General features: G+C 47.1%; 1 protein-coding gene across 6 annotated transcripts in view; it reads left to right on the top strand.

The window, feature by feature from the left end:
• MDN1 (midasin AAA ATPase 1) overlaps positions 1–26,131 on the top strand; it is a 149,131-nt gene that overhangs the window by 96,186 nt on the left and 26,814 nt on the right. For all 6 annotated transcript variants that reach the window (XR_009054222.1, XR_009054223.1, XM_057737965.1 and 3 more), the window contains 25 exons: positions 429–599; positions 2,713–2,927; positions 3,293–3,680; positions 4,376–4,485; positions 5,099–5,804; positions 7,419–7,580; positions 8,014–8,284; positions 9,002–9,237; positions 9,816–9,911; positions 10,929–11,023; positions 11,283–11,404; positions 11,999–12,145; positions 13,038–13,147; positions 13,764–13,837; positions 14,346–14,544; positions 15,989–16,148; positions 17,855–18,001; positions 18,530–18,656; positions 19,859–19,964; positions 20,481–20,596; positions 21,483–21,968; positions 22,208–22,434; positions 23,016–23,171; positions 23,347–23,516; positions 24,240–24,401. Coding sequence is in view for 4 of the 6 variants with exons in the window: in XM_057737965.1 (XP_057593948.1) it covers positions 429–599; positions 2,713–2,927; positions 3,293–3,680; positions 4,376–4,485; positions 5,099–5,804; positions 7,419–7,580; positions 8,014–8,284; positions 9,002–9,237; positions 9,816–9,911; positions 10,929–11,023; positions 11,283–11,404; positions 11,999–12,145; positions 13,038–13,147; positions 13,764–13,837; positions 14,346–14,544; positions 15,989–16,148; positions 17,855–18,001; positions 18,530–18,656; positions 19,859–19,964; positions 20,481–20,596; positions 21,483–21,968; positions 22,208–22,434; positions 23,016–23,171; positions 23,347–23,516; positions 24,240–24,401 (4,959 nt within the window). In the remaining 2 variants the exon portion in view is untranslated. The remainder of the gene's footprint in view (positions 1–428; positions 600–2,712; positions 2,928–3,292; positions 3,681–4,375; positions 4,486–5,098; positions 5,805–7,418; positions 7,581–8,013; positions 8,285–9,001; positions 9,238–9,815; positions 9,912–10,928; positions 11,024–11,282; positions 11,405–11,998; positions 12,146–13,037; positions 13,148–13,763; positions 13,838–14,345; positions 14,545–15,988; positions 16,149–17,854; positions 18,002–18,529; positions 18,657–19,858; positions 19,965–20,480; positions 20,597–21,482; positions 21,969–22,207; positions 22,435–23,015; positions 23,172–23,346; positions 23,517–24,239; positions 24,402–26,131) is intronic.

Here is a 26,131-nt window from a genome sequence, read left to right as displayed (position 1 = left end):
TGAGGCTAAAATATTTGCTTATTTTTATTTTACTTGCTCAAAAATATATTAGAGTGTTTTTTACACTTCCACAGGGAGTAATTGTTAAATGTGAATAGTGGTAAACTATAGTTAATATAGCTTCATTAGTACAACCTTAAATTTTTTTGATAATAATGTTTTATTCATTTATTTTGATCACATAATTATGTGATTATTTTAATTATGTTTTCTCTTGCACTCTTATAAAATCACATCTCATGTTAGTTTTATAAAATTATAAATAGGTTAAGTGACAAGACAACTGGGGTGGCAGAAAATCAGGAACATTAGGACTAATCATCTTTAAAACCCATGTTAGTTTTAGATGAGTCTTACAAGACAGAGATCTTATAACTTGATTTATGGAATCTTTCTCAAATGCTCTCTTATTATTCCTTTATGTCTAGATGTCTACTGAAGAAAGGATCTCTTTGTGGTCCGAGTTATTTAATTCCACGTTTTTGTCTTTCTGGAGCAGTACTGTTACCACAAATCCAGAGTACTGGCTGACGTGGAACCCTCTGCCGGGTGTGCAGCAGAGGGAGACACCCAGGTCCCTTCTGGACCCCACATTAAAGGTTTGCTGGCATAAAGTGATAAAAATGTTTGATGACAGTAGAAGAAATTTCTCAATGGATCTAGCAATGAACATTTATTCCTAGGATAGAGCAGTGACTAAATAAGTGATTGCAATACTTTATTTTCTTTAAGATGTTGATAAGTGTACCTTCAAAAAAGATATTCCATCTTAGGTGACTTGGGAAATCTTGAATTAATGTAAAAATTTCTTTTAAAAAGTCTTAATTTCTTTTCTAATTAAAATATTTTTTCTAATTATAAGATTTTAAACAGTACAGAAACGTGTAGATATGTGTGCATGTGTGTGTATATATGTATACATGTATATATATACACACATATACGTACATAATATGTTATGTATATATGTGTATTTATGTATACATATGACGTAGAATTCACTGGGAGTAACCGCTTTTTGCTGTGTATCCTTCTGTTAACGTGTATTTTTATATTAAATACATACGTAAACAAAAACAAGGCCACCTTCTTGGCTCACATGGTATGCCGTGGAAATTTGCACCCGTCTTTTTAAGGTATTCCACTGTACTAATGTGCTGGAATGCATTTAATCACTTTCTTATTGATAAGCGTTGAGGTTTCTTGCCTTCTCCTCCCCCTTCCTGTAGCAAGCATACCTGCATCAACTACCGTTGTATAAGCCTTTGTCCACTTGTCTAAGTATTTCTGTGGATGTGTGATGAGAATTGGAATTTAACCCTTGGGCCAAAGTGTCTGCACATTTAAAGAGATTTATAAATATTATCAGGATGTCTAGGGAAGTAGGTTTTTGTTTTTCATTTTTAAACCTGCTAGGAGATGGTGAAGAGGGAGGACGAGAAGTCGGGATGACCACGGAGGACTGGGGACTAGAGCATGTTTCACTTATCATACATCCTGTGTTTCTATATCTTTGCCCCACTAAATGTTATTAACACTTTAAATTATTGCCAGTCGTACAGTCAAAAAAATCTCATTTTAATTTGTATTCCTTTGATTGTTATTGAGATTGAACATCTTTACATCTGTATATTGACCGTTTTTGTTTCTCTGAATTTTCCAGTCATGTTTATTGCCCATTTTGTTTAAAAAAGGGGGGGGGTGTTAATTGTGATTTTATTAATGAAGATCTCTTTATATATTATGCATATTAAGCCTTTACCTAACTTATAGTTGGAAATATATTTCTAGTGTTCTGTTGTCTCTCAAGTTTGAAGATGTTTTCTCATATCACACAAGTTTTATAGTTTTCTTTTCAAATATGCCAGTCCCCTTCTACTTTCTGGCTTTGATAGCATGATTTTAAATAAGTCTTCCTTCACTACCCACAGAGTTAAAAACCATCTGCTCATATTTCCTGTTTTTTGTTTTATGTTTACATCAGTCTCATCTGAATATCTTATTTTGTGAGGTGGTGATGTAAATTTTTTATTTTCTACAAACAAGTATGTCCAAAAACAGTACTTAACAATACTAGTTTTGAACTAGTTCATCCTTTCCATTTCATTTTTGAAATGCCACCTGTCATAGTACCTTATTCCCATGATGTTCATGGATTTATTTTTGGATTCAGCTCTGTTCCGCTGCTCTATCAAGATTGATTTCTTTAGTGTAAAACATCTCTCAAAGCCTTTAGTGTTAAACCTTATGGATCCCCAAGAGCTGCATATAGTCGGGGTTTTACTCTTGTGTGTACTTGACCCACTAACCCTTTGTCATGGGCGGCTGTTTGTGTGTCCCAGCTTAACAGTTCAGGGAGCACAAGCTTGTCCCTGGCCCTTCTAATTGTCTTCCAATTCTTTCCACTGCCTCCGAGTCTCATCTTCCTGCAACGTGCCCCCAGCTCTGCTGCGCCCAGGTTTGGGAGGTTTTCTTCTGCACAACTGAAGCACCCACTGTTCCTCATTTGTAGAAAGTGGAGTGCTTCAAAGTTCTACTGCACTGACCCTATTCTCCCCTTGTGGTCCTGTCTCAGGCTGACGTTTACCTGTTCCTAGCAATCTGAATCTTCTTTTAAAAATTCTCTTTCTTCCCTCTCAGTTGCCCCAGTGCTGCTTGTTGAAACCCTTTTAGTTAATCTCAAAGTTAACTTGACTCCTCTCCCTCCGTCAGGGTCCCGGCAGTCTCAGCAGAGCCGTGTTCTCCAAGTGCTGCTTTGAAGTCTTGACCAGCAGCTGTAGAGCCAGTCCCTGGGATGTGAGCGGCCTCTCCATCCTGTTCTCCTCGCATGTCACCCTGGGGGAGTGGGTTGAGAGATCCCAGCAGCTCTGGGACATCAGCTCAGTGCTTTGGACCAACATGGCTGTCCCTTCCCTAGCAGAGTTCAGGTATTCCCTCCCCCTGGGTAGACAGGACAGCTCCTGTCTTTCCTACAGAGCATGTAGAGGGGACCTCGGTCAGAGCTTTCTTCGGTAGTGGCTAGTTCTGGTGGGTGGAGGAAGAGTGTTTTCTGGCTGGATGAGCAGGTTTTCAGTCCATGACAGAGACTACTATGAGCTGGCCAGCCCCTGTAAGTATATTGTGATCAAGAGGGTGATGCTTAGAAAACCATATAAGATAACGTGAGAATAGAAATTGACCTCTAGGTATAGGCATTGCAGTCTGTCTTGTCATTTTCTGGAAGAACAATAGTGTCAGAAAGGAATGGTGGTCACTGCAGTACAGACCCTCAAGTGCTTCCCTGTCCCCACAGACGCACGGATTCCCAGCTCCAGGGGCTGATGCTGTGCCGGTACCTGGCCGGCCTGGCAGAGCTGCTCCCCGAGCCCCAGCGGCAGGAGTACGTGCAGAACTGCGAGCAGCTGCTGCTTGGCGACAGCCAGGCTTTCCAGCACGTGGGCCAGACCCTCGGGGACATGGCCGGGCAGGAGGCACTGCCCGAGGAGCTGCTGTGCCTCTTGCTCACCTGCCTGCGCCACTTGTTCAGGGAGGGGGAGGGTGAGCAGGACCTGCCCGAGCCAGCCCGCCGTGGGAGCCTGTGGGTGAGCCTGGGCCTGCTGCAGATCCAGACCTGGCTTCCCCAGGCACGCTTCGACCCTGCTGTGAAGAGAGAGTACAAGCTCAAGTACGCCAAGGAAGAGGTATGCAGGGAGGGTCCGGAGCGCGGGCTGCAGCCCTGACTGGCTGGCTTTGTTTACTGTATTACTCCTTTCACTTTCTTTTGGATGCTCAGAGCACTGAGGGGTGATGTTATGTAAGCTTGCATTTTCTTCTTTGCGGCTTCAGGCACCATGAGGGGCCCTTCTGATATATCTGCCGATAGACTGCCCTGGGCAGAGGGCTGACAGGAGAACCCTAGTGGTATCCCTCACTGTCTGGATCCCTCAACCTGAACTAAGTTTCGGATGTTTAGATTTGGGTAACTTCTTTAAACAGGATATAACATTCCTTAGATTTTGAATTTTTGGTCTTTATTACCCAAAACTCAAGAATCAGGTAGATTCAGATAATGGTGGTATACCTCTTGCTATTTGAACTTCCAACCAAACTCAGGAACTGGAGACATTTAGATAGTGATATATCAGTTCTATATTTTGAGGAAAGAAAATTAGTTGAGGTGAAGGCCAAGTTGCTATAGCCGAGAGTCAGGAGTTCATTGGCATAAATGAGATCGTTTCTTTTCACAAGACAGCTCTGAGGTGAGTGGTCCAGGTTAATGGAACAGAACCCCTGCCCTTGGGTCATTCACGGTCCTTCCATCCAGGGAGTGACCCTCTCCCAGGGCGTTGTCTCTGGGGCCTGGTCCTAGCTGGACTCTCCCCTTCCCTTCCGCTAGTTACACCAGCTGCAGTGTGAGTGGAAGACCCAGAGCCTCTCATCCCAGCTACAGACCGGAAGAGACCTGGAGGATGACGTCGTCCTCAGTCACTCTCATCCTCACGTCAGGTAACACCGTAGAGTGATTATTCCAGTTGGGGGTTATTGGCTTGAATCTTCTTTTTAAAAAGAGCTTTTGCAGTGTAATTACAATGTTCGGCCAAAGTTATGATGTACATCTCTGAACTACATTAGCAGGTAGATCCCAAAGCCATGGTTATAATCAGGAAAAATATATACTCTGTGAAAGGAGTGGGAGGATTTGCATGGGACCAGGAGAGCTGACAGCAGAGCTTACTCTCAATGTGGGGGAGTTGGGTGCCATGACGTGCACTGTGGGGACCTGTTACCTCAGCAAATACTGTTTAGTGTAGTGGTTTCTGAGTTCCAGTCCTGTCCCTGCCCTTGGGTAGACCACGCAGTGCCTTAAACCTCAGCGCGTATCTTTAAAAGGAGGGTAATAGTGCCTACTTCAGTGCGATGTGCATCCGGGGTGCTTAACAGCATGTGTTGCACATGGTAAATGCTGTATATACATGATCCATTTCCATTATAATTGTCAGTATATCTTCATTTTACATCTCAGTAGCTGAAATGTCTTCCTTCTGTTTTCCTGACGCCTCAGTCTAGATTTGCTGCTTTGCTTTTGACAGAATTTGCATATTGTGTTAATTTGCTTTAGGTTGCTTCGCCAGAGAATCGATCAGCTGGAGAATTTAATCCGCAGCCTGTCCAAGAAGCAGGCCTGCAGGCCCCCGCTGCCCTCATATGAGTCCCTGGTGCAGGAGATCCACCACTACGTTACCAGCATCGCCAAGGCCCCTGCTGTGCAGGAGCTGCTCACGCGGCTCCTGCAGGCCCTCCGCGCGGACAGACCTCGGGCTGCCCAGGTGGCCCAGAACCTTCTGAAGGAGGAGGCCTCTTGGCAGCAGTCGCACCACCAGTTCAGGAGGCGGCTGGCCGAGGAGTTCGCCTTGTACCCGGACGCAGTGGCCCCGCTGCAGGCATCCATCCTGCAGCTGCAGCATGGCATGCGGCTGGTGGCGTGCGAGGTCCACGCCTCGCTGCACAGTGGCGTGGTCTGCGCGGACAGGCTAGGTGCCCTGACCACATCGCTGCTGGCTTTCCCGTCGGTGGACCCCACCTTCCCCACCTACTATGCTCATGCAGATGCTTTATGCTCAGTGACGTCGGAGGAGGTGGTGCGAGGCCTTGGGAAGCTGATTCTCAAGCGCTCGGGAGGAAAGGAGCTGGAAGGTCAGGGCCAGAGGCCCTGCCCCACCCGGGAGCAGCTGCTGCTGAACGCCCTCCTGTACCTGCGCTCCCATGTGCTGTGCAAGGGGGAGCTGGACCAGAGGGCCCTGCAGCTCTTCAGACACGTGTGTCAGGTGAGCCCGCCCCGTGAGGGGAGCTGGGGGCACAAGTGGGGCGCCTGCAGGACACTGGAGGTGCCTGGCGTAGGTGAGACCGTGTGGTTAGGAAGTGGGCCTCTAGCGTCTGTTCCTTGCTTTTTCCCGTTTAACTGTCAGGTTTAGGGGCCTTTGTCAATGTTTAAGAGATTAAAAAAAATTATTCTTGGTGATAGTCCTTTATGTCTGATACACACTGCAAATAGTCTCTCCTTTTTTGCTGGTTGTTTGACTTTGTTTATGGTGAGTTTTGCCATGTAATGGTATCAACTTTGAGTAACATTAAGAAAAGAACTTCTGGTTTTTTTCCTTACCAACAAAAGCAATTTGTTCTCATTGTAGACAATTAAAAGAATAAGCAAAGTTGTTAGATTCTGCCACTTAAAGCTATGTAAACTGTTAACACATTGATGTATTCCATTCTAGCTTGCTTATTTGTGTGTGTATCTGTGTTTGTTTGTGACATTCTAAATTTTTTAAAGCCGTTTTTTCCCCAATGGTTTATAATTTTGGGGGAGTGGCAGGGAGTAGAACCCTTTAAAAAATACAGATCTTAGCATAGTGATCCAGTATGTATCAGGAAAAGGGCTGCTGTGGGTGGGGCTGCTGTGGGTGAGGCTGCTGTGCCTTCTGTGGTCCTTGAGATCCTGTCCTCAAGTCGCTAGAGCCATGCAGACCACTAAGAAAGTCCATTCTGTCTCATAAATTGCCTTTAAAAACCTAATAGCTAAAATTTAGGGCTTATTTGCCCCGTAATTATGGTAGTCTCCATCTGCATCATACTTAGTTACTGCCAGGTTTTCTGTTGTATAAGTCATTTAACAGTTCACATCACTAAATATTTACATTTGTATGTAAAATATTTTTTGCTACTTTGAAAAAAAAAAAAAAAACTCACACCAGTGCCATTCTAAAAGTCTTAAAGCTAGATCTTTGGGTAAATTTCTACAAAGCAGCATTGCCGAGGCGGAGGTTAACTGCTCGCCTAGGCTTTGACTACAGATGGCCTTCCCGAATGGGGGTTGCTCGTCTCCTCAGCCCTCCTCAGTACTGGGAGGTTTCTGTGTACTTTTTGCCAACTAAAGGGCTTTAGAGGTAGCAGGGAATTTAAGAAATGTTTGGAAGGCATAGCCCTGCTTTGCCTGATTGGTTCCCCTCGACCACCCAGTCCCCATTTTCCCTTTTCCGAACCCCTGGGCCATCTCCTGGAGGTGCTGGCCAAGTGCAGTCTGCATCACACGCCCACGTGGCCAACTCTGAGCCTGTCTAGTGCAGAGCACCATTCACGCTTGACGGGAAGTCCCCAGTTGTGCCGCTACAGCAAGTTTTCACACCTGCAAAATTCTAACAGTACAGCAAGTTTAGGAAACTCAGGTTGCTGCAGATACACAGTTTGAAAATAAAGCCCATTTGCTCTCCATTACATGGGAATTTAGTTTCTTGGATGTTGGCATTTATTCGTTCTTGAACCATGGTATTTTGTTTTCATGAGAAATGAGATAGCAATTTAAGACTTAGCAAGACTTAACTCTGTTCGTTGTAAGTGCCTCAGCAAAGGCAAATATACTTCCTTCGGAATGTGTGATTTTTCAGGAAATCATCAATGAGTGGGATGAACAGGAACGCATAGCCCAAGAGAAGGCTGAGCAGGAAAACAACCTGTACAGATACCGGAGCAGGAACTCCAGGACAGTCCTGAGCGAGGAGGAGGAGGAGGAGCGGGAGTTCAGGAAGCAGTTCCCACTGCATGAAAAGGTGGGGGATGAATCCCTTGCTACCACACACCTGCCCTTTGAAGGTTTTTTTTGTTTTTTCCTTTCTTCCAGTTTTATTGAGATATAACTGACATACAGCACTGTATGGGTTTAAGGTGTACAGCAGAATGATGTGACTTACATCACGAAGTGATCACCACAGTATAGTGAGCATCCATCATCTCATAGATATAAAATAAAAGAAAAAAATTATTTCCTCGTGATGAGAGCTCTTAGAATTTATACGTGACTACAACACTGTTGGTTCCTGTTACATCTCTTTGAGTGGTTTTGTAATTTTTAAAATAGTTCTTCATGTACATAATTCGCTACTACATTTTCCTGATCATTCACACTCCACCCTTCCCCCTTTTAGTCCAGTTAGAACTGGATTTTGACTTTTAAAGGTTCCGTTGCTCTGATGTTACTTACAGGATTTCGCAGATCTTTTGGTAGAACCAACACTAGAGGAGAAGGGACCTTCAGATGGGCAAGACGAGGAGGCCCCCGCAGACCCCGCCCTCTTGTCTCAGAGCTCAATGCAGGCTGTGATGCTCATACACCAGCAGCTGTGCCTCGGCTTTGCTCGGTCCCTCTGGTACCAGCAGACTCCGCTGTCACACGGGGCAAAGCACTACCTCAGCCTGCTTCTGTCCTGCTACCAGACTGGGGCATCTCTTGTGACACACTTCTACCCCCTGATGGGTATGGTACTTTACTTTTGTTAAACTCTTGGGAAATCAAAACGAATAGTTGTGATTGCTACTTCTGGAACAATTAAAACTATTGCCTCCCTGTTTTTGCTAAATTCCTTATTGATGGAGTTTCCTTAGCTTAAAGGACTTAAGCTAATTCCAAACAATTGATTTAAAATTCTGCAGTAAGGGTAGTTTTTCATCCTTTGAATACATTGGGATAAGGGATTAAAAAAAATAAGGATATAGAATTAGTTTAAATGGTGTTGTTTCTCCACATTATTTCCAGTTTCCCTGTAACAGCTTTAGTGCTTTTCTAATGAAATGATGTATTCCTGGGAGCAGCCTGGCAACTCAGAAATTAATCTCACAGGGTATGGTTTGATGCACTTTCCTATGCAAGTAGGAAGGAGTCTTTAAATTTCATTTCTGCCTGCCAAGAAGAGCTACAACAACTGGGAATTGAGTCCATCAAACCAAACTCTGCACCCTCTTGATTACATGTAGGCAGTATCTGAGTTCCTCTGCATATTTCAAAACGTGGCAGATTTTGGTGACCACTGTAGTACTGGCATCACAGTCTTCTTTCTAGACCTTTGTTGCTTTGGGGGTGGCTGGCATTGCAGTATCTGCTTCATTTAGTCCCAGCCGTTCATTGTTTCTGAGCATGTTGCTGACCTGATTGTAACTTGATACCGACTTTACTGTGATCTTGTTAACTTCACAGGAGTTGAGCTGAATGACCAACTCTTGGGCAGCCAACTTTTGGCCTGTACCCTGTCCCATAACACGCTCTTTGGGGAGGTGACCTCGGACCTGATGGTGAAGCCTGATGGGCCCTATAACTTCTACCATCACCCCAACATCCCGGAAGCTCGGCATTGCCAACCTGTGCTTCAAGGTTTCTCAGATGCGGTCCGCCAGCTGCTACAGGATTGGCCGGAACACCCAGCGCTTGAGCAGGTAGGGCGGTGGGGAGGTGCCTCTCGCTGTCCTGGGGGCATTGAGTTGCACACTGGATGTGCAAACAGAGGTTTACAGAATCATGGCTCATGAGGCGCTACTCCCTGTAGGTGAATATACCAGGTTGTGATGCTGTTGTGTAAATGGTGTTCAAGATTCCATATATTTTATCTGCTGCTCAGGGTTTGCCGTCACATACTGAAATACTGCTGTGTTGCTCTCCTTATTTAGACACATGCTAATACTAACACGGGCCTGGCTTTTTCAAGATTGGTGGTTTTAACTCCGACCTTGCTCTGTGGTCTTGAGCTAATTCTGTAATAACTTACAGCAGAGAGTAATGAGAGTAATTATCGTATCAAACGCAATCTTATATCCAGAGTAATGCAGCAGATAAAGTGCTCATCCTGGGCAGGACCCGCAGCTCTGGAGGTTTCACAGCAGCTCTCGTGGGTGCTTGCCACGCAGGGCCTTTGCCCAGAACCTCCAGTCAGGCCCCTCTTCAGTACCCTGTGACTTTAGGTGATTGATTGATGTCCCACGAGGATGCCCAAGTCTTTTTTTCTACCCTCTTGCAGCTGCTGGTTGTAATGGACAGAATTCGTAGTTTCCCACTTTCCAGCCCCATCTCGAAGTTCCTGAATGGCTTGGAGATTCTTCTGGCAAAGGCACAGGTAAGAGGATTCTCTCTAGTCCTCATTTTAGTTTGTAGTCAACTGAGGATTCTTTTATTATTAGAGGGACAGGATGTGATAGTTTGGGTTGGGAAAGGATGAACCTCTCTGGTTTTTCTGACATAGGGTCAGATTATTGCAAGGGAAGCCATTGCTTCCATGGGGCACATAGGGGGCCTGTCCTCACCTGTTCTCAGTGGTGGGACGCGCACTGTCTGCAGGTCCTGAAGGCTCCCTCTGCCAGGACTTCTGGTTTGGCCTTCAGACCAGCTGGGTGCCTGCACTCTTCACCCCCTCAGCCCTCTCACAGCCTGTGAAGTGGCTGGTGCTTCCCTGATTTTCAGATTAGGGCTCTGGACTTCGGCGGGGTCACTTGACTAACAATAGGGATTCAGACTCAGGTCTCCAGACCTGGTGCTGTTTGCTCTGCTGGAGGTCTGTCAAGTGTCCAGAAAGGACTCAAAGCTGGATAAGCTGGATGTGAACTCATTGTGGTAATGTATTGGTATATCAGTATAAATGTTGTGAAAGTCCCAGGGGTGTTTGCTGTGAGAAAAGTCCAGGATGTTCCTGAGGGAGGAGGTGACCAGGGGACTGAATAATGGCCATGGTAAATTTTGTCTGTGTTGGACTTCCCTGGTGGCGCAGTGGTTAAGAATCCGCCTGCCAGTGCGGAGGACGTGGGTTTGAGCCCTGGTCCGAGAAGATTCCACATGCCGCAGAGCAACTAAGCCCATGTGCCACGACTGCTGAGCCTGTGCTGTAGAGTAGAGCCCAAGAGCCACAACTACTGAGCACTTGTGCCACAACTACTGAAGCCCAAGGGCATAGAGCCAGTGCTCCTCAACAAGAGAAGCCACTGCAGCTAGAAGCCTGCCCACCGCAATGAAGAGTACCCCCTGCTGGCCACACTAGAGAAAGCCCATGTGCAACAACAAAGACCCAATGCAGCCAAAAAATAATAATAATAATAATAATAAACCTCAAAAAAATTTTTTTTTGTCTGTGTTTCTTCAGGACTGGGAGGAGAATGCAGGTCGAGCCCTGTCCCTGCGGAAACATCTTGATTTGGTCACTCAGATGATCATCCGCTGGCGGAAACTGGAACTGAAGTGAGTGAGTGATCTGCCACCTCCCCTCCTGAACGTATGCTGTAGGGCACTGTCTTTGGATAGTTTGCTTCTCCGGAGTTGATGTAGTATGTCAGCTGCAGACCGGACAGCAGTGTGTATTCTGAGGCAGCAGACTGGCAGCTTCTCCATCTCCGTTTGGGAGGAGAGAATAGTGAATATTTAGCTCCTGCTTCAGTGGTTTCAGATGTTTGAATAGGTTTCCTTAAATGCCTGCTTGGCCTCTCCTTCCACATTTCAGCTGCTGGTCCATGAGTTTGGAGAATACCATGAAGCGCCACACTGAGAAATCCACCAAGCATTGGTTCTCCATCTATCAGATGCTGGAGAAGCACATGCAGGAACAAACAGAAGAGCAGGAAGGTAACACTCGTCCGTAACTTCCCTGCTTGTTTAGAGAGTCCACCCTAAGCCTGCTGTGCTGCAGAGTGTGGGATTTACCTGCTCCGTGTCTCCTCGCCCCACTGCTTTCACATGGGGTGCACCGTTTGACTGCACGGTATTCCTGAGAGGTCAGCCAAGAAAGCTGTGTAATTCTTCTTACTAAGAATAATAATGAAAATCAGAGAGGATTAAGTGACTTGTCCAGAGTCTAGAGAGCTAGTCATAAGATCAGGTTTCCTTTTCTCTATATCCATGGGATAAGTCAGAAAGTTTCTCTCTTGCTAGGTAGTAGTTAAAATGCTTGAGTTAAAAGGGTTTCATCTCATACATAGAATAAGCGCCTCAAAATTCAGTTTCCTAATTTGCTGTAAGTGCATTTCACACATACCCTGAGTGCGGCTGTAGTTTTTAAATCAGCTTGGGTTTAGCTGTGGCCCTTGCTTCCAAGCTTCACTTTAACTGGTGTCTCTACTTGACGGCCACCCCTCGGGAATCCCACAGTAGACTCTGCGCCTTGTGACAGCAAGTAATGGTTTCAGGCACATGTGTGTTTTCCTCTTTGAATCTCTAAAGATGACAAACAGATGACCCTGATGTTGCTGGTCAGCACGTTACAAGCATTTATTGAAGGGTCCTCCCTGGGAGAGTTCCACGTACGACTTCAGATGTTATTGGTTTTCCACTGCCATGTCTTGCTGATGCCACAAGTTGAAGGAAAAGGTAAGGCTATACATATGTACGTATAACATTTTTTCTTATAATTTTACCCTGCAGTGTTAAAATGGTTAGGCTTTGAATTCTCCACGTGAGACAGGTGTCTTGTTGCAAACCAGCTTTTAAACAAGACAGTTTCAGTTGTCTTTTACTATAATGTGATTCATGTTGGATATAGAGAAAAACATTAAAGCATCAAAGTTGAGTACAGACTGGTTATGCACGAAGCCCTGGCTCGTGAACTGTGACAGAGGCAAATCACCAGATGCAGAGCTGGGGAGCTGGCGTGTTGAGACAGCGCATCTTTCTGTCTAGACAGTGCATGTGTCCTGCGACGCTTCTGCCTGATCCCAGGCTATTATTAGGTTCTTTGATCTTGGGAGAGCACTGCCACATATCAAGTAACTACACATAAAATTTGTACTGTCAGTTCCTGTCCCTGACCACAGCAGTTCAGATAAAAGTGTCCCTGTAAAATGAATGTAGGTTTACATGAATGAGCAGTCAAGGTGAGCCTCTTAATACACCATCTTTTAAAACAGGCTCAGTCTCTGCTGACTTTACAATAGGATTCAGAGAAAGGGTTGGAAATTGTGAGTCTGGCAGAACGTCTGAGTACGCCGTCTTTAAAAACAAAAGTGCAACCAAAAAAATCCACTACAAACTGAAATGACAAACTAGGGTAGTGTTGACAGCTGGCATCTCTGGGAACTGCTAACGCTGGCTTCCCGCCGGGCGGTTACATGATCAGCATGTGCCGCGCTGCGCTGCGCTCCCCTGTCATCTCGTGGCCTGCGGCATGGAGGGGCAGGATCATGACTGAAATGCGAAGCTCGCAGGGGGAGCCAGCAGCGCACGCAGCAAGCGTGGTGTTTTGTCTCCTTCTCATTTCTTCCAGATGCACTTTGCAGTGTTCTCTGGAACCTGTACCATTATTACAAGCAATTCTTTGACCGGGTCCAGGCCAAAATCGTGGAGCTTCGTTCCCCCCTAGAAAAAGAGCTTAAAGTAAGATGAACAGCTGTCATCATCACCCTTGGGAGGACAAAATCAGCACATCCTTCTCCTTCAGTTCTGTTCTTTAATGCATTTGACCGTGAAGCAGGGGGCTCTGGGGAACGGAGGAGAGCACTGCAGCTGCCAAGTAGGATGGCAGGTTTTATATTTTGCGGCGCTGGCTCCGCTGCTGACCTGGCCGCGTGTGTGAGGGTTCCGGGGAGTGGCCCCCGTCAGAGGCTCCTACGAGGGTTACTAGTTTCCGCTCCCCTGTCTTGCCCAGGCCGTCTTCCACCTCAGACGAGCACCATCTGGTGTTGGTCTGTGGGCTCTTGAGCTGGGGGTGGGGTGGGTAAGCAGGAGGAGCCTCTCTTTTCGACGCTTTCAGTGGTCGTGGAACCAGCCTGGTTTAAGCTAAGTACATGGCGACCTACTGATTGTAGCAGCACTTTTTTCCATTGCTTTGAGACAAGCACGTGGTTCCTTTATTAGGCTTGTGTTACTTGTTTACTGACGCAGTTGTATGTTTGGGATGGAGTGGGCTCTGGTCATCAAACAGATGATCTACAGAGAAACAGAATGACAGCAGCTTCGGAAAGCAATTCCTTGAGGTTCATTTATCTTACAGGAATTTGTTAAGATATCCAAGTGGAATGATGTCAGCTTCTGGTCTATTAAACAATCTGTGGAAAAGACACACAGGTAATTCATCTTTTAAAGCTGGGGGTGACCAAAACTCAGAATTTTTGAATGGTTAAACAGCATGACTACATTGTTACAAAGGCCTGACTTGTGCTGCCTTGAACTTACTAAAAAATACTAGACTGTTTTCCTGGCTTCCCAGCACCGCCCCCTCCCACCCAAAGCAGAGAGTCTCCTGGCGGGAGGAACTGATGTGTCTGGAGGCAGAACAGGCTGGGTGCCGTGGAGGGTCGAGTCTTCTGCACCTGCGCACCCTGAGCAAAGTGACCCCACCATTCCTGGCTTCACTGTTTTCTTCTAGAAAAGAGAGATGAGAATACCTGCAATACTTTTTATTTTAAAAAAAACAAAAACAAAAAACAAAGAAGATTATGAGTTTCTAAGGAGCTCATTATATACCAGAGGTACAAGTTGTTATCTATGTATGCATTACATGTCATTTATGTATTTCCTCACTTTCCATCCTTTTTTTTTTTTTCTGCCCATTTCTGTCATTACCTGGGGCCAGAACCCTCTTTAAATTCATGAAGAAATTTGAAGCCGTCCTGAGTGAACCCTGCCGGTCATCCCTGGTGGAGAGTGACAAGGAGGAACAGCCAGACTTTCTGTCGAGGCCGACAAATGCAGCTGCGCGTGAGGAGTTCCCCATTCAGAGACTCAGCAGGGCACTGAGGGAGACCCTGTTCGCCCGGCCGGCAGCTGCGCAGGTATGAGCTCTTGGGATATAGCGTTTGCTTATTCCTGAGCTTGGGGCGGAGGTCGGGAGGTGTCCTTAGAACTAGGTGAGGGAATGCCTTTGAAATCTTTGAATCTGCCTCTTTGGACGAGTGGTATAGTATTTGTCTGCCTGACCTGCTGCACAGTAAGGCAAAAAGCATTAATCCTGGCGCTGAAAGTTGAATGTTATCCTGTGGAAGCAGCTGTTGTGCTTACCTGTGAACAGTCCATCTACCTGTGAGGGAAGAGCTGAAGCATCACTTTAGGAATAGGACCTTGACGCTGCCTTTGGGCTTCCGCGTGGTGCAGCTGCTTCAGGGAGGGACTGTGTGCAGTGATGTGCTGCTTTGAAGTGGTTGCTGGTGACCGGGGTGTAGAAATGTATGTACTCCCATTACGGCCAGTTTCAAGCACCAGGAGTTGAGCTGGCTTGCAAAATTCCTGAAAATTTAAATAGTTACTGAGACCTTAGGTGAGCAGACCTGTTACAGGAGGGTGTCCCTGCTTCATAATCACTGGGTGTAGGGAGCACTTTTAAGGGAGTCATGGCTTTTGTCTTCCTACTGTGCTTTCTACCGTGGGTCTATAGAGTTAGCAGTGGAGCTCCTCAAGCAATCTTAGATATTGTAATAGTTCAGAAAACATGATAGAAATTGAGCATACAGCCGCGATGCGGCTACACACACGGTATGGCTGCCAGCTTGTGTTCATCAGCTCACCACTTGTCATGCTGATCACATTTTTAAGTTTGCTATTGATGACAGCACAGGAATTTCAGGGGGGTTCTTTGGCCAAGCTGTGTGGCACGTGGGATCTTAGTTCCCCTACCAGGGATCAGACTCCCTGTAGTGGAAGCACAGAGTCTTAGCCACTGGGAAGTCCCAGAATTTCAGGGGTTCTTAAGGGAAAAAACTAGTTGAACATGTGCCCCAGTGGACGAAAGCTTTTCCCTTTGCCTAGTATCCCTTCAGTTCATCCCCTCACCTAGTGTCTGGATCCTGGTATTTGGGCCGTTCATCGGGAATTGGAGGGTGGGGGGGGACGGTAGTGGAGTAGGCTTTGGTGGGTCGGGTAGCCTTGCCTGTGTGTCTGAAAAGCACAGTGCAGCGCCTTAAAGGCAGCAGTCATGCTGTCCGATCTCTGCGTGCGTGGAGCGGAAGCGCCGTCCCCTCGTGCCGGGTGCAGAAGGCACTGTGGGAGGTGGGCACGGGGGCTTCACCTGCGGGGGTCTCGCACAGCAGCGACACACGCTTCTGAATGCCCGAGGCACGTGCCTGTTATAACTTTGGTGATGCTACATTTGTTCTTGTGAGTCTTCGGAGGCGGGGAGAGGAGAGGTTGCTGTCGCCGAGCCAGGTGTGTGTGGAGGGGCGCGGCATTTAACCTTAGCACCCGCATGGGTTCGTGCTGTGACTCTGGTGCGCTGTCTCACAGGCCGCGGTTCCAGAACAGTGTCAGGGCGCCCCTCTCCCCTCAGAGGGGGCGCTTCTGCGTCGCTTGCCGAGGCTCGGGAAACGCATGAGGACGCTGTGCCTGACGCTCATGGAGGGCAGCCCCCTGCCCCGCCTTGTGGAGCGCCTCGACCAGTTCACCGGTGGGTATGCGCCGGGGGCGGGGGGCTTTGCTCTCTGGTATCCCCGGTGGCCCAGGAGGGCTGGCGTTCGTTACCTGTGTCCTAATTGTGTTGAGCGGGTAATTGAGTAAGCAAGTGGGTTAAAAAAACAGCTGAGCCCAGACACAGGAGCCAGCTGAGCCCCCACAGGTGGTCACTGCGGTTCTCACCCTGCGCTCCTCTCGAGCAGACCAGCACAGTGTTAGGCCGTTTCTACAGCAGCCTTGTCCGTGCCAGCTCTTCCTGCCTGGGGGCACGAGTAGAGGGTTTCCTAGAGTCTCCAAGCTGCCCCCACCTGTCAGGTGTTGTCTCTCTTGATTTAGAGGAAGAGGAGCGTTTGTCGTTTGTCCACAGTCCTCTTCTTTAACAGGCTAACATCCATTGTTCAGGATGACCTGCCTTCCGGAACATCATGATGAGGGTAAATGGCATACGGATCCCATGTGTGTCTTCTGGAAAGGATACACGTTCCGTGAGGTGCAGAGGCCCTCTCCTCTAACTCTCCTGCAAGGTCACCACCGTGTGCGTGCTGTGCTGGCTCTCACCTGGAGGGCTACACCGCCTGTGCTTGTTTGCTAAGGCTGCCTTAACAAAGTACAGCTGAGCCTTGAACAGCACAAGGGCTGGGGCACCGACCCTCCACCAGCTGAAAAATCCAATTACAGTCAGCCTTGGTTCTGAATCCGGGGATTCAGTCAACTTGGGCTCGTGTAACACCACCATATTTACTACTGAAAAAAAATCCACGAATAAGTGGACCCGCGCAGTTGAAACCTGTATTGTTCGGGAGTCAGGTGTACTGCATCTTGGGTGGCTTAAACAATAGAAATTTATTTTCTCACAGTTCTGGGGCTAAAAGTCCAAGATTAAAGTGTCAGCAGGGTTGGTTTCTTCTGAGCCTCTCCCCTTGGCTTGTAGGTGCCTTTTCTGTGTCCTAATCTACTCTTCTGTTAAGAACGCCAGTCAGGTTGGATTAGGGCCCACCCATAAGGCCTCATTTTAACTTAACTGACCCTTTAAAGGCATCAAGTCACATTCTGAGGTATTGGGGGTTAGGACTTAAACCTGGATTTGGGAGGACATACAGCTTACAACCCTGCCTGTGGCAGGTTGGCGGTGCCCTCGTGTTCTAGGTGCCCAGGGGTGTTCAGAAAGGCAGCACAGCACTGGAGAAAGAATTGGGGCTTTGGAGTCAGTTCAGCCAGGGTTCAAGTCCTGGCTTCAAGTCTCCTTTTCAGCTGAATGGTCTTTAGAAGGTGACTAGACCTCTCTGAGCCTCTTTGAGTAGCTATAAATAAGTTCTTCTGGAGCTGTGCAGATTAAAAAAATATTTACCAAATACCAAGTACAGCTCAATATGTATTGTATTTATTGGAAATTTACCTCAAGTTTTTAAAATTCCTAGTGTAAAGCCCTGCACATAATCCATGCTCAGTAAGTGCTTTTTGCTTGATTATAAAACCCCTGAATAATAATAATAAAAGAATAACAACTTTTATTTGGGTTGTTTGTTGTCAAGAGGTATGAGGCCCCCATGTGTTTTTATTTTTCTGTTATCTTTCATCTTGATAAGTTATTGAGGATGTACCAAATGGGTCTTTGTTTTCGACAGGTCCTTGGTCTTGGGTAATTTGAGCACATAAAGAATTCCTGGGGATTTCCACGTTTCCCCCTTGTCTTCCCTGCAGGTGAAGTAATTTCCTCTGTGAGCGAGCTGCAGAGCTTAAAGGTGGAGCCCTCCGCAGAGAAGGAGAAGCAGCGCTCAGAAGCCAAGCACATTCTCATGCAGAAGCAGCGAGCTCTGACAGACCTCTTTAAACACCTTGCAAAAACCGGTGAGGTCCTCACTGGAAACACAGTAAAGTATACTCACCAGTTTTTACGAAGAAAAATAACATGGGTGATTTAGGGGAAGTTTCTACAGACAGTTGAGATGGTAGGAAACATAAAGTGGCAGGCAAGGTTTAAATGTGTGAGTTCCAGTCACACATACGAACATCCTGTGATGAACCATGTGTGACTCCCAGATAGTTTCACAGTTTTGTAATGAGGTTTCTCAGAAGTTATGTTTTTTATTTTCATCACCATATGTTGCACAGCACCCAGCCTTCCAGTGTTGCACAGAGGGCAATGCTTCTCAAACTAACTTGTGTACAAATCACCTGGGGAATCTTCCTAACGTGCAACACAGATTCTGTTTCAGTAGGCGTGAGGCAGGGCCTGAGAGTCAGCTTTCTAACAAGCTCCTGGGCGATGCTGTTCCCAGGACTTGACTTTGAGTAGCAGTGGCATTGAGGAGGGTGGCTGGCACATCCATTCTCTTCTGAGTTTCTTTAGTTAAACACATGCTATTTATTTCCTAGGTTTGTCCTATCGCAAAGGCCTTTCCTGGGCCCGTTCAAAAAACCCTCAAGAGATGCTTCATCTTCACCCGTTGGATCTCCAGAGCGCCTTGTCTGTAGTCAGCAGCACTCAGGAGGCTGATTCCAGGTTCGTGTCTTTAATTATACATGGAGCAAGTCTGCTAAGCCTCCGTGGCCTCATTCGCCAAAGTGGGGATAGCAGTACTTCTGTCCCAGTGTTGCCATGAAGGTAACATTTATAAAAGCGCCCGGCTCAGGACTGGCAGGTGGTGAGTACTCAGTAAGTGTTCACTTTCTTTTTTCTTTTCAAACCCGCTTTTCTTTCATTAGGAAAAGGTTAAGGGACGAATGTGAAATATTGGGTGGTTGGGGATCTGGAGGGGTAAGGAAGACAAGGGGCCATTTTGAGCATTTAAAGCAACTGTTAGTAGTTAGTAACTGTTGATTTTCTTTTTTTCAGTCGTCTTTATTCCTTAGATTCGTGTCTCCTATTATTTTTTTTGGTCCTTTGATTTTTCCTGAGGTCTACTCACTTGATTTCAATGTACAGGTGAGAATTTGTGAGAGAATGGCCGCAGTTTTTCTTCTGAGTTCTCATATGTTCCTGCACTTGAGAGCCTGTAGACTCGAGACAGATGGAGCTAGCTCCGTGTTAGCAACTGCAGCAGAGGTTGTCGGAAGTGAGCTGAGTACAGCAGGAGTTACAGCATGCATTTGTGTTTTCTTTGCTCGGTGGTCCTCTCAAGTACTTTAAATTTGAATTCAACACGACATTGTAAAACGTAGCAATTTTAGCTAAACATTCTGGATTTTCAGTTTTTCAGGGCGAATTTGGCCAAGTGTGCCCGCCTTCCCGTGTGGTCAAACGTTGACTGTCGCGCCCTCCTTTTTGATAGGACACATGCTCAGGTTCACTGTGGTCAGTTACAGTCCCTGTTGCTTCTCCCTCGTTGAGGTCAGCTGTCATCACCTGACATCATCAGTGGATCGTTTTGCGCTTGGCTGTCCTTAAACATGTGTGTTATCTGCGTGGCCCTGTAGGCATCAGAGTTTATGATCTCTGGTCTCCACTGCCTAGTCATAACGTTTTTGGTAAGGAAGCCATCCTGTCACGGTTAGTTTTCCCTGTCTACGTTCAGTGCTGGCTGTGTCACACATCCTTTGCATAAAGGACTGATGAGTGCCTGACTGAATGGGTCCTCACAGAAATAAATCTGCTCAGACTCTTGGCTTCTGGTTGTGGCTGGTTGTGGGCCAGTCTCTGACTCCTTGGGATCTGGGTGGAGACAGCGGTTTTAATTAAGTAAATCATGTTGATGTCGTTCCCAGGCTGCTTATGGAAATCTCATCTTCGTGGGAAGGGTGCCAGAAGTATTTTTACCGCTGTCTCGCATGGCACGCCAGGCTTAGCGCGGTCCTGGCAGCTCCTGCCAAGGTAGGATGATAGAGCCTTGGGACTGGAGGGGCCCAGCACCCCAGTTCTCTCTTCATCCTGGGCAGCGTCCTCAGACCTGGGCACGTGACCACAGGTCATTACTGCAAGTGACAGCTTCTGCAGCCATTAAACTTAGAATGTCAGTCAGTGTCGTTTTGTTCTTTATCGGAGAGCATCTTATAATAAGTTCTGTTACTTAGCATTGGGTAGCAGGACCAAATCCTTAAGAAAAATTGTGGAAGAAAAACTTCAAATTGAGAATGCCATCGTCAGATCCTTTCCCCCTGTGAACTGAGAAAAGATTTCTCATACCCAGTTTTGATGTTAAACTGGTTCCCGTTCACGGAACGTCGGTGGTCCCTGGAAGTGTACTCTGAGAAGCACTGCTCCCAGAGGAGGACATGTCGCCCCTAGAGGGCAGCGCGCCCAGCCCCCCTCCCCCAGCAGGGCTGCCCGCAGGCGCCTGGGAGCCGGCACTTCCCAGCGGCCCCTCAGCACCCCCCCTCCCCCTGCCAGGAGCTGGCCGCGGGCCACGTGGAGCGGTGTAAGGGGTTCTCGGCGCATTTGATGAAGGTGCTCATCCGCCAGCGGCGCTCCCTGACCGCGCTGACCGAGCAGTGGATCCTCCTCAGGTATGGCTGGCCGGCTGCGTGGGCGGCCCGGGTAGGGAGTACTGTGCGCGGCTCCGAGCGGCTGCACACGCTGCTCCCCGCCCACCGTGAAGTGACGTCTGAGGCCCAATGAGGCGGGTGGGGTTTGCCCCGGCTTGGCCCCTTGCTTTGGGTGGTAATGCCTCTGCCCCCCCTTGCTTTGGCAGCACCTCTAGGGGATGAGCTCAGGGTCGAGTCAGACAGTGAAAATGGTCACGGCTCAACCACACCTGGGTCTGGCGTGAGGGCATCCGTGGTTGGCAGTCTGCGTGGGCTGAGGGCAGGGTTGTGTTCGTGGCATGGCAGCATCCCAGTCTCTGGGCACAGATCAGACGTGAGTCAGCTTCAGTTGGTGAGGCTTTTTAGATCACAGAGCTGCAGTTTGCTGAAGCATACACGGATTCGCCTCAACGGAAACAGATATTTAAAAGATGACGGCAGGAAGCCTGTCATCATCTGCCGAGTGGACCGTTGGCCGAGAAGAAGTGTTTCTAGACTGTAATCACTTCAGCTTCAGCTGTTTTCTCCCCCACTCATGAGTGTATCTGGCAAACTCTACTACATTTGGTAGAGTTTTTAGAAAACAGTGCTTGAAATCACTGCAGTGCTGTGACTGTTGGATGTGAGAGGGCTGTAAGGGGCAGGTGGTAAGCAGTGAGCACTGATACTTCCACTGCTGAAGGATGTGTTTAAGTACTTTGGAAGGCATTTGCACAGCTTTTTTACTTCTCCGGGGGATACTCTCTTCTTGACTATGTGGAAAAACCCATACTTCGTTCAGATATCAGTGAATTTACTGTTACAAATAGCTCGGTGACACAGTTTAAGGTGCCATGGGTTATCCCCGTGGGTTTGTTTCTCTGCACAGGAACCTCTTCAGTTGTGTGCAGGAGATTGACAGCAGGCTGACGGGGCCGTCCGTCTACCCCGTGGCCTTCCCCCCTCAGGACGGGATGCAGCAGTGGACGGAGAGGCTGCAGCACCTGGCCATGCAGAGCCAGATCCTGCTCGAGCAGCTCTCCTGGCTCCTCCAGTGCTGCCCCAGTGCAGGGCCAGCTCCAGGCCAAGGCTATGCCCAGGCACAGGGTCCGCCTTCTGCCCCGTCCCTGGAAGGACCAGAGCTCCCCAAGGGACAGCTTTCCGGAGCAGTGCTGGACCTGATCTCGTCCGATTTGAGCTACCCATCCCCAGTTCCTGGTAGGCAGCTGCCCTCTGGTTGCCGGATGCGGAAACAGGACCAGCTTTGGCAACAGTCAACTGTGAGATTAACAGAGATGCTGAAAACCATTAAAATAGTGAAAGCTGATGTTGACAGAATTAGGCAACGATCTTGTGAGACTCTCTTTCATTCTTGGTGAGTGTGCCTGTATCTTTGCTCTGCCTCTGTGTGTGCGGGTGCTTGGTCAGGGTTTAGTAATGGAGTGAAATGGTGAAAGCGGTCATGCTTCAGTCCTTGGTTTTCCAGTGGACCTGCATGGTGCTTTGTGGCATATGTCTAGCTGTAAATCTTTAGATGCCCTGAGTTTTAGTAGTTGGAGGGTGTGTGTGTGGTGGCACCTTCCTTTCAACATTATGGCATTTCTGTTGTTGCAGGAGAGATTTTGAAGTTTGCTCTTCTGGGCTGAGCTGCCTGTCCCAGGTGTCAGCTCATTTACAAGGCCTAGAGTCCTTGTTCATTCTTCCAGGGGTAGATGGTAAGCAAACAGACCCACAAATGGCGTTAGTTAAGAGCCTGGAATATGTAAGAAGAGAGATCAATAAAGCCACAGATGACTTCACTACTTGGAAGACACATCTGCTCGCCCCAAGCAGCCATGGAGGTGAGGAATGTTGTTCAGTAAGGGAGTAAAGGCCCAGAGTAGGAACAGTGTCTAGTAAATTTAAGTCCAGATTGTCTTGAAGACACATTATGTTTTTTTCTAGATGTATCTGTCCAGGATGCTAAGGCAGGGAAGTATGTTTGGAAACCATACCTCATAACTCTCGTTGCCTCTTTTGGTTGAGTACCTTGCCTCTGGATTGCCATCGCGTTGTGTCCTTTATAATGGCACATGAATAAGCAGAGAGCACAGCCTCACTGGCTGTTCCAGAAAGTCTCCCTTAGACTGGAAAGCTGACACCTGATGTTTGGACTAAGCTGGTGTTTGTACATTCCATCTTAACTATTTTTATATTTTTGGCATTCTTCTAGCAAAATTGTTATTAATACAAGACAGTATCCTTGTAGGTTCATGTAGGCAGGGAATGTGTCTCGTTCTTCTCTGTACCCAGAGCAGCTATGCAGGTGCTTAAATTAGCAGGTGCTTAAAATGACAAATGAGGATTGTTAATGATTTCCAGAGGCACTGAAACAAATGACTGAGTTTTAAAAAATTTGTCCTGCACCATGTTACTTTCCTAGGAAACCAAATGCTGGATGAAGCGTTTGTGGAGGACTTTTCAAAGCAAATGGAAACTGCCATCCGGGCCATCCTATGTGCCATCCAGAACTTAGCAGAAAGAAACAGTAAAAAAACAGAAGAGAACACTAACCAAGCAGGACCACAAGAAGAAGATGGTATGTCTGCAATCAGGAAAAAACTAGTCTCTTACTTGATTTAATTTTTACTTGATGATCTATTTTTGTGGCTAAATATTTAAGGGCAAATGTTGGAAATAATTGTTAGACAAATGGAGATGAAAAGAGTTTATTTTCTATTATTCACCGTGTCATTCTTTTCTGTGAATGAAAGAGGCAGCAGGCTTTGAGAGACTGCAGTCAGGACATCTAACAAAACTCTTAGAGGATGACTTCTGGGCCGACGTGAGCACTTTGCAGGTGCAGAAAATAATTTCTGCTGTCTCTGAGCTCTTGGAGAGGCTGAAATCGTCTGGCGAGGACGGCACAGCAGCAAAGCACATGGTAACCAGTGGTTCCTTAAAGCTTCTTGTGTCCAGGTGGGCTAGGCAGAGGCAGAGGGGGTTTCACCTTGCTCCACGGGTGGTCCCAGAGCAGGCCTTCTCGGCAGAATCACTGAGAATTTGATCTGTTTGTGTGTGTGAACCTCACTGACAGAGTGTGGGAAGCTTAGGGCTTGCCGGCTAAGCATTACAGTTGTGAGACGCATAGTGCAGACGTGCTCCCATCCAGAACATCCACTACCCGGGGATTCTGTCACCCTCACCACATGCTCCCGGGTATTCAATGTTAGTGGTGAATGCTGCCGCCATAACTAAGGCTGAATGGCCTGCTGTGCAGACACCGTCCCCTTCACAGTAAGCCAGAAGAGGATGACACTGTCATCTCCAGAAGTCCAGAGAAGCAACTTATTTTGTAGGACTTGCGTCTTATTCTGTAATATTGCCTCCAGTGCCAAATTTGATTCCCAGTAGAATTTGTTTATAAACATATTTTTAAAAAACCAAACAACCTTGTTAACTAAATGAGACTTAAGTGATTAAGGATTTAGTGTAGTATTGTAGGGGTTTGTGTGACCAAGGAAGAAATTTCAGTGAGCGGGTGTTGTGTATGTGTGTGACATTTAATACATTTGCAATGTTGGACAACCACCATCACTGCCTAGTCACCCCAGAGGAAGCTCTGAAGCCCGGTGTGAGCAGACCTTCCTATCTGTTTTGCCCCCAGTTCTTCACCCAGTCCTGCCGCTCGCTGGTGCGCCTGGTGCCCATGCTCTCCAGATACTCTGACCTCGTCCTCTTCTTCCTGACCGTGTCTCTGGCAACTCACCGCAGCACTGCCAAGCTGCTCTCCGTGCTTGCCCAGATCTTTACGGAGCTTGCCCAGAAGGTAAGGACTGTTTACGGGGAGCACCACGGGGCAGCAGGCACCCAGATATCCCATACCTATCAGTGTTTGGTTTGCTGAGATTTTATTTTGGGCCTTCACAAATAGCAGGAGGTGATTTGCTCTCCCTGTGGATTTTTAAAAAATATTTTTAAATATAATTTGTAGGTGGAAAGCATTCTCTCAAAGGTATTATTTTAAGACAATTAAAAAATACAAGGATTTTTTTCCCCCCTTGACCACACAGCTTGTGGGATCTTAGTTCCCCAACCAGGGATTGAATCCAGGCCCTCAGCAATGAAATTGCAGAGTCCTAACCAATGGACCACCAGGGAATTCAGGCTCTCCCTGTGGATTTTTTACAGCTTTTTCTGGTCCATTGAAGTCTTGGAACCTGCAGGTCCCCCACTGGGGAGCTCGCTAGACTCCAGCGTGTGTCTAAAGGCTGCTGCTTTCTGTTCACACCCTTCTCTCCCGGTCTCTAATTTGGAACCTTCTCCTGATAACTCTGAGCTAGACTTGTAGGATAAATGAATCCTTAAGGCTATTAAGCGTTAAGTCATTTATACTTACTCATGCTGAAATGGTAATGGGGATCTTAATGTTAGGAGGGGTGTCTTTAATAGGGAAGTCATTCATTCATGCAGCCACATACCCAGTGCTGTGAAAAGCACTGACGTTACAGAGATTGTAGACCACCTCCTGCTGTGCAGCCCGGTTCCTTACAGGTCATGGACTGATACCCGTCCACCACCTGGGGGTTGGGGACCCCCAGTCTAGAGGATGAATATGTATATTTGTTGAGTAATGGAGAAATGAATGTGTCTGATTTGCCCCCTCTATCTGATGGGCACTGAGCCAGTCTTACATTTCATCACTTCTTGGAGGAAACACTGCGTGCAAAAGATAGTGGCAGGACAGTGTATGTTGAGGGTGCCCTGAGATTTGGGTCAGCTGTGTTTGTCCACTTGCACCATTGCTCTTGTCTGACAAGTTCTAGAATGACTGGCCTGTCAGACCTGTGTGTGTTTTGGGGTAGGAGTGTAGGGGCAGAAGTGGTTCTGATAAAAGCAAAGTTTGGGGAGCTCAGTGGCTGTCCCAGCTGCAGCTGCTGTAGTAACGTGCCCTGCAGAAGGACATCTGAGTCTTCCTCCTTTTTGGATTATTCAGCCTACATCTAAACATATTTCTTTAAGATAGTGTGTCTCACTGTTTCAACCAAAATGTATTTTTCAGTCAGCTTTCTAAGAATACATGTATTTCTGTCCTCTTTGAGGAGTGCTCAGGGAACTTGAAAGCAGGTTAGACACAGTGCTAAGATAATAGATCTAGGGGAACTCCCTGGTGGTCCAGGACCCCAGGCTTCCACTGCAGGGGGCATGGGTTCAATCCCTGGCCCGGGAACTAAGATCCCGCATGCCGTGTGGTGAGAAAAAAAAGATAATAGATCTTGGTTGTGATTAAAGCACTTAAGCCATAGAAAGCTGTTTCTGTGTAACTAAGTCACAGTCAGTGTTTGCTGGTCTTGGAACTTGGTCTTGTTAGTTGACAGCTTATTTGTAGTACATTCTCATCCTCTGACAAATATCTTATAGCTTGATTAAATTTCTAAATGAGAGCCATTATTTTCTTCTGTTTACTTTTGTCCCACACACTAATAGTTGATAATTGGTTTTGGGCTATTTTCTGACATGAAATACAGTTTTGTTAACACAAGTCTTGCTGTGTCTGAC

The sequence above is a fragment of the Hippopotamus amphibius genome, chromosome 6, assembly GCF_030028045.1.
Source record: "Hippopotamus amphibius kiboko isolate mHipAmp2 chromosome 6, mHipAmp2.hap2, whole genome shotgun sequence".
NCBI lineage: Eukaryota > Metazoa > Chordata > Mammalia > Artiodactyla > Hippopotamidae > Hippopotamus > Hippopotamus amphibius.
Note: the sequence above shows the minus strand (reverse complement) of the source record. Positions and strands in the feature narration are given on the sequence as shown.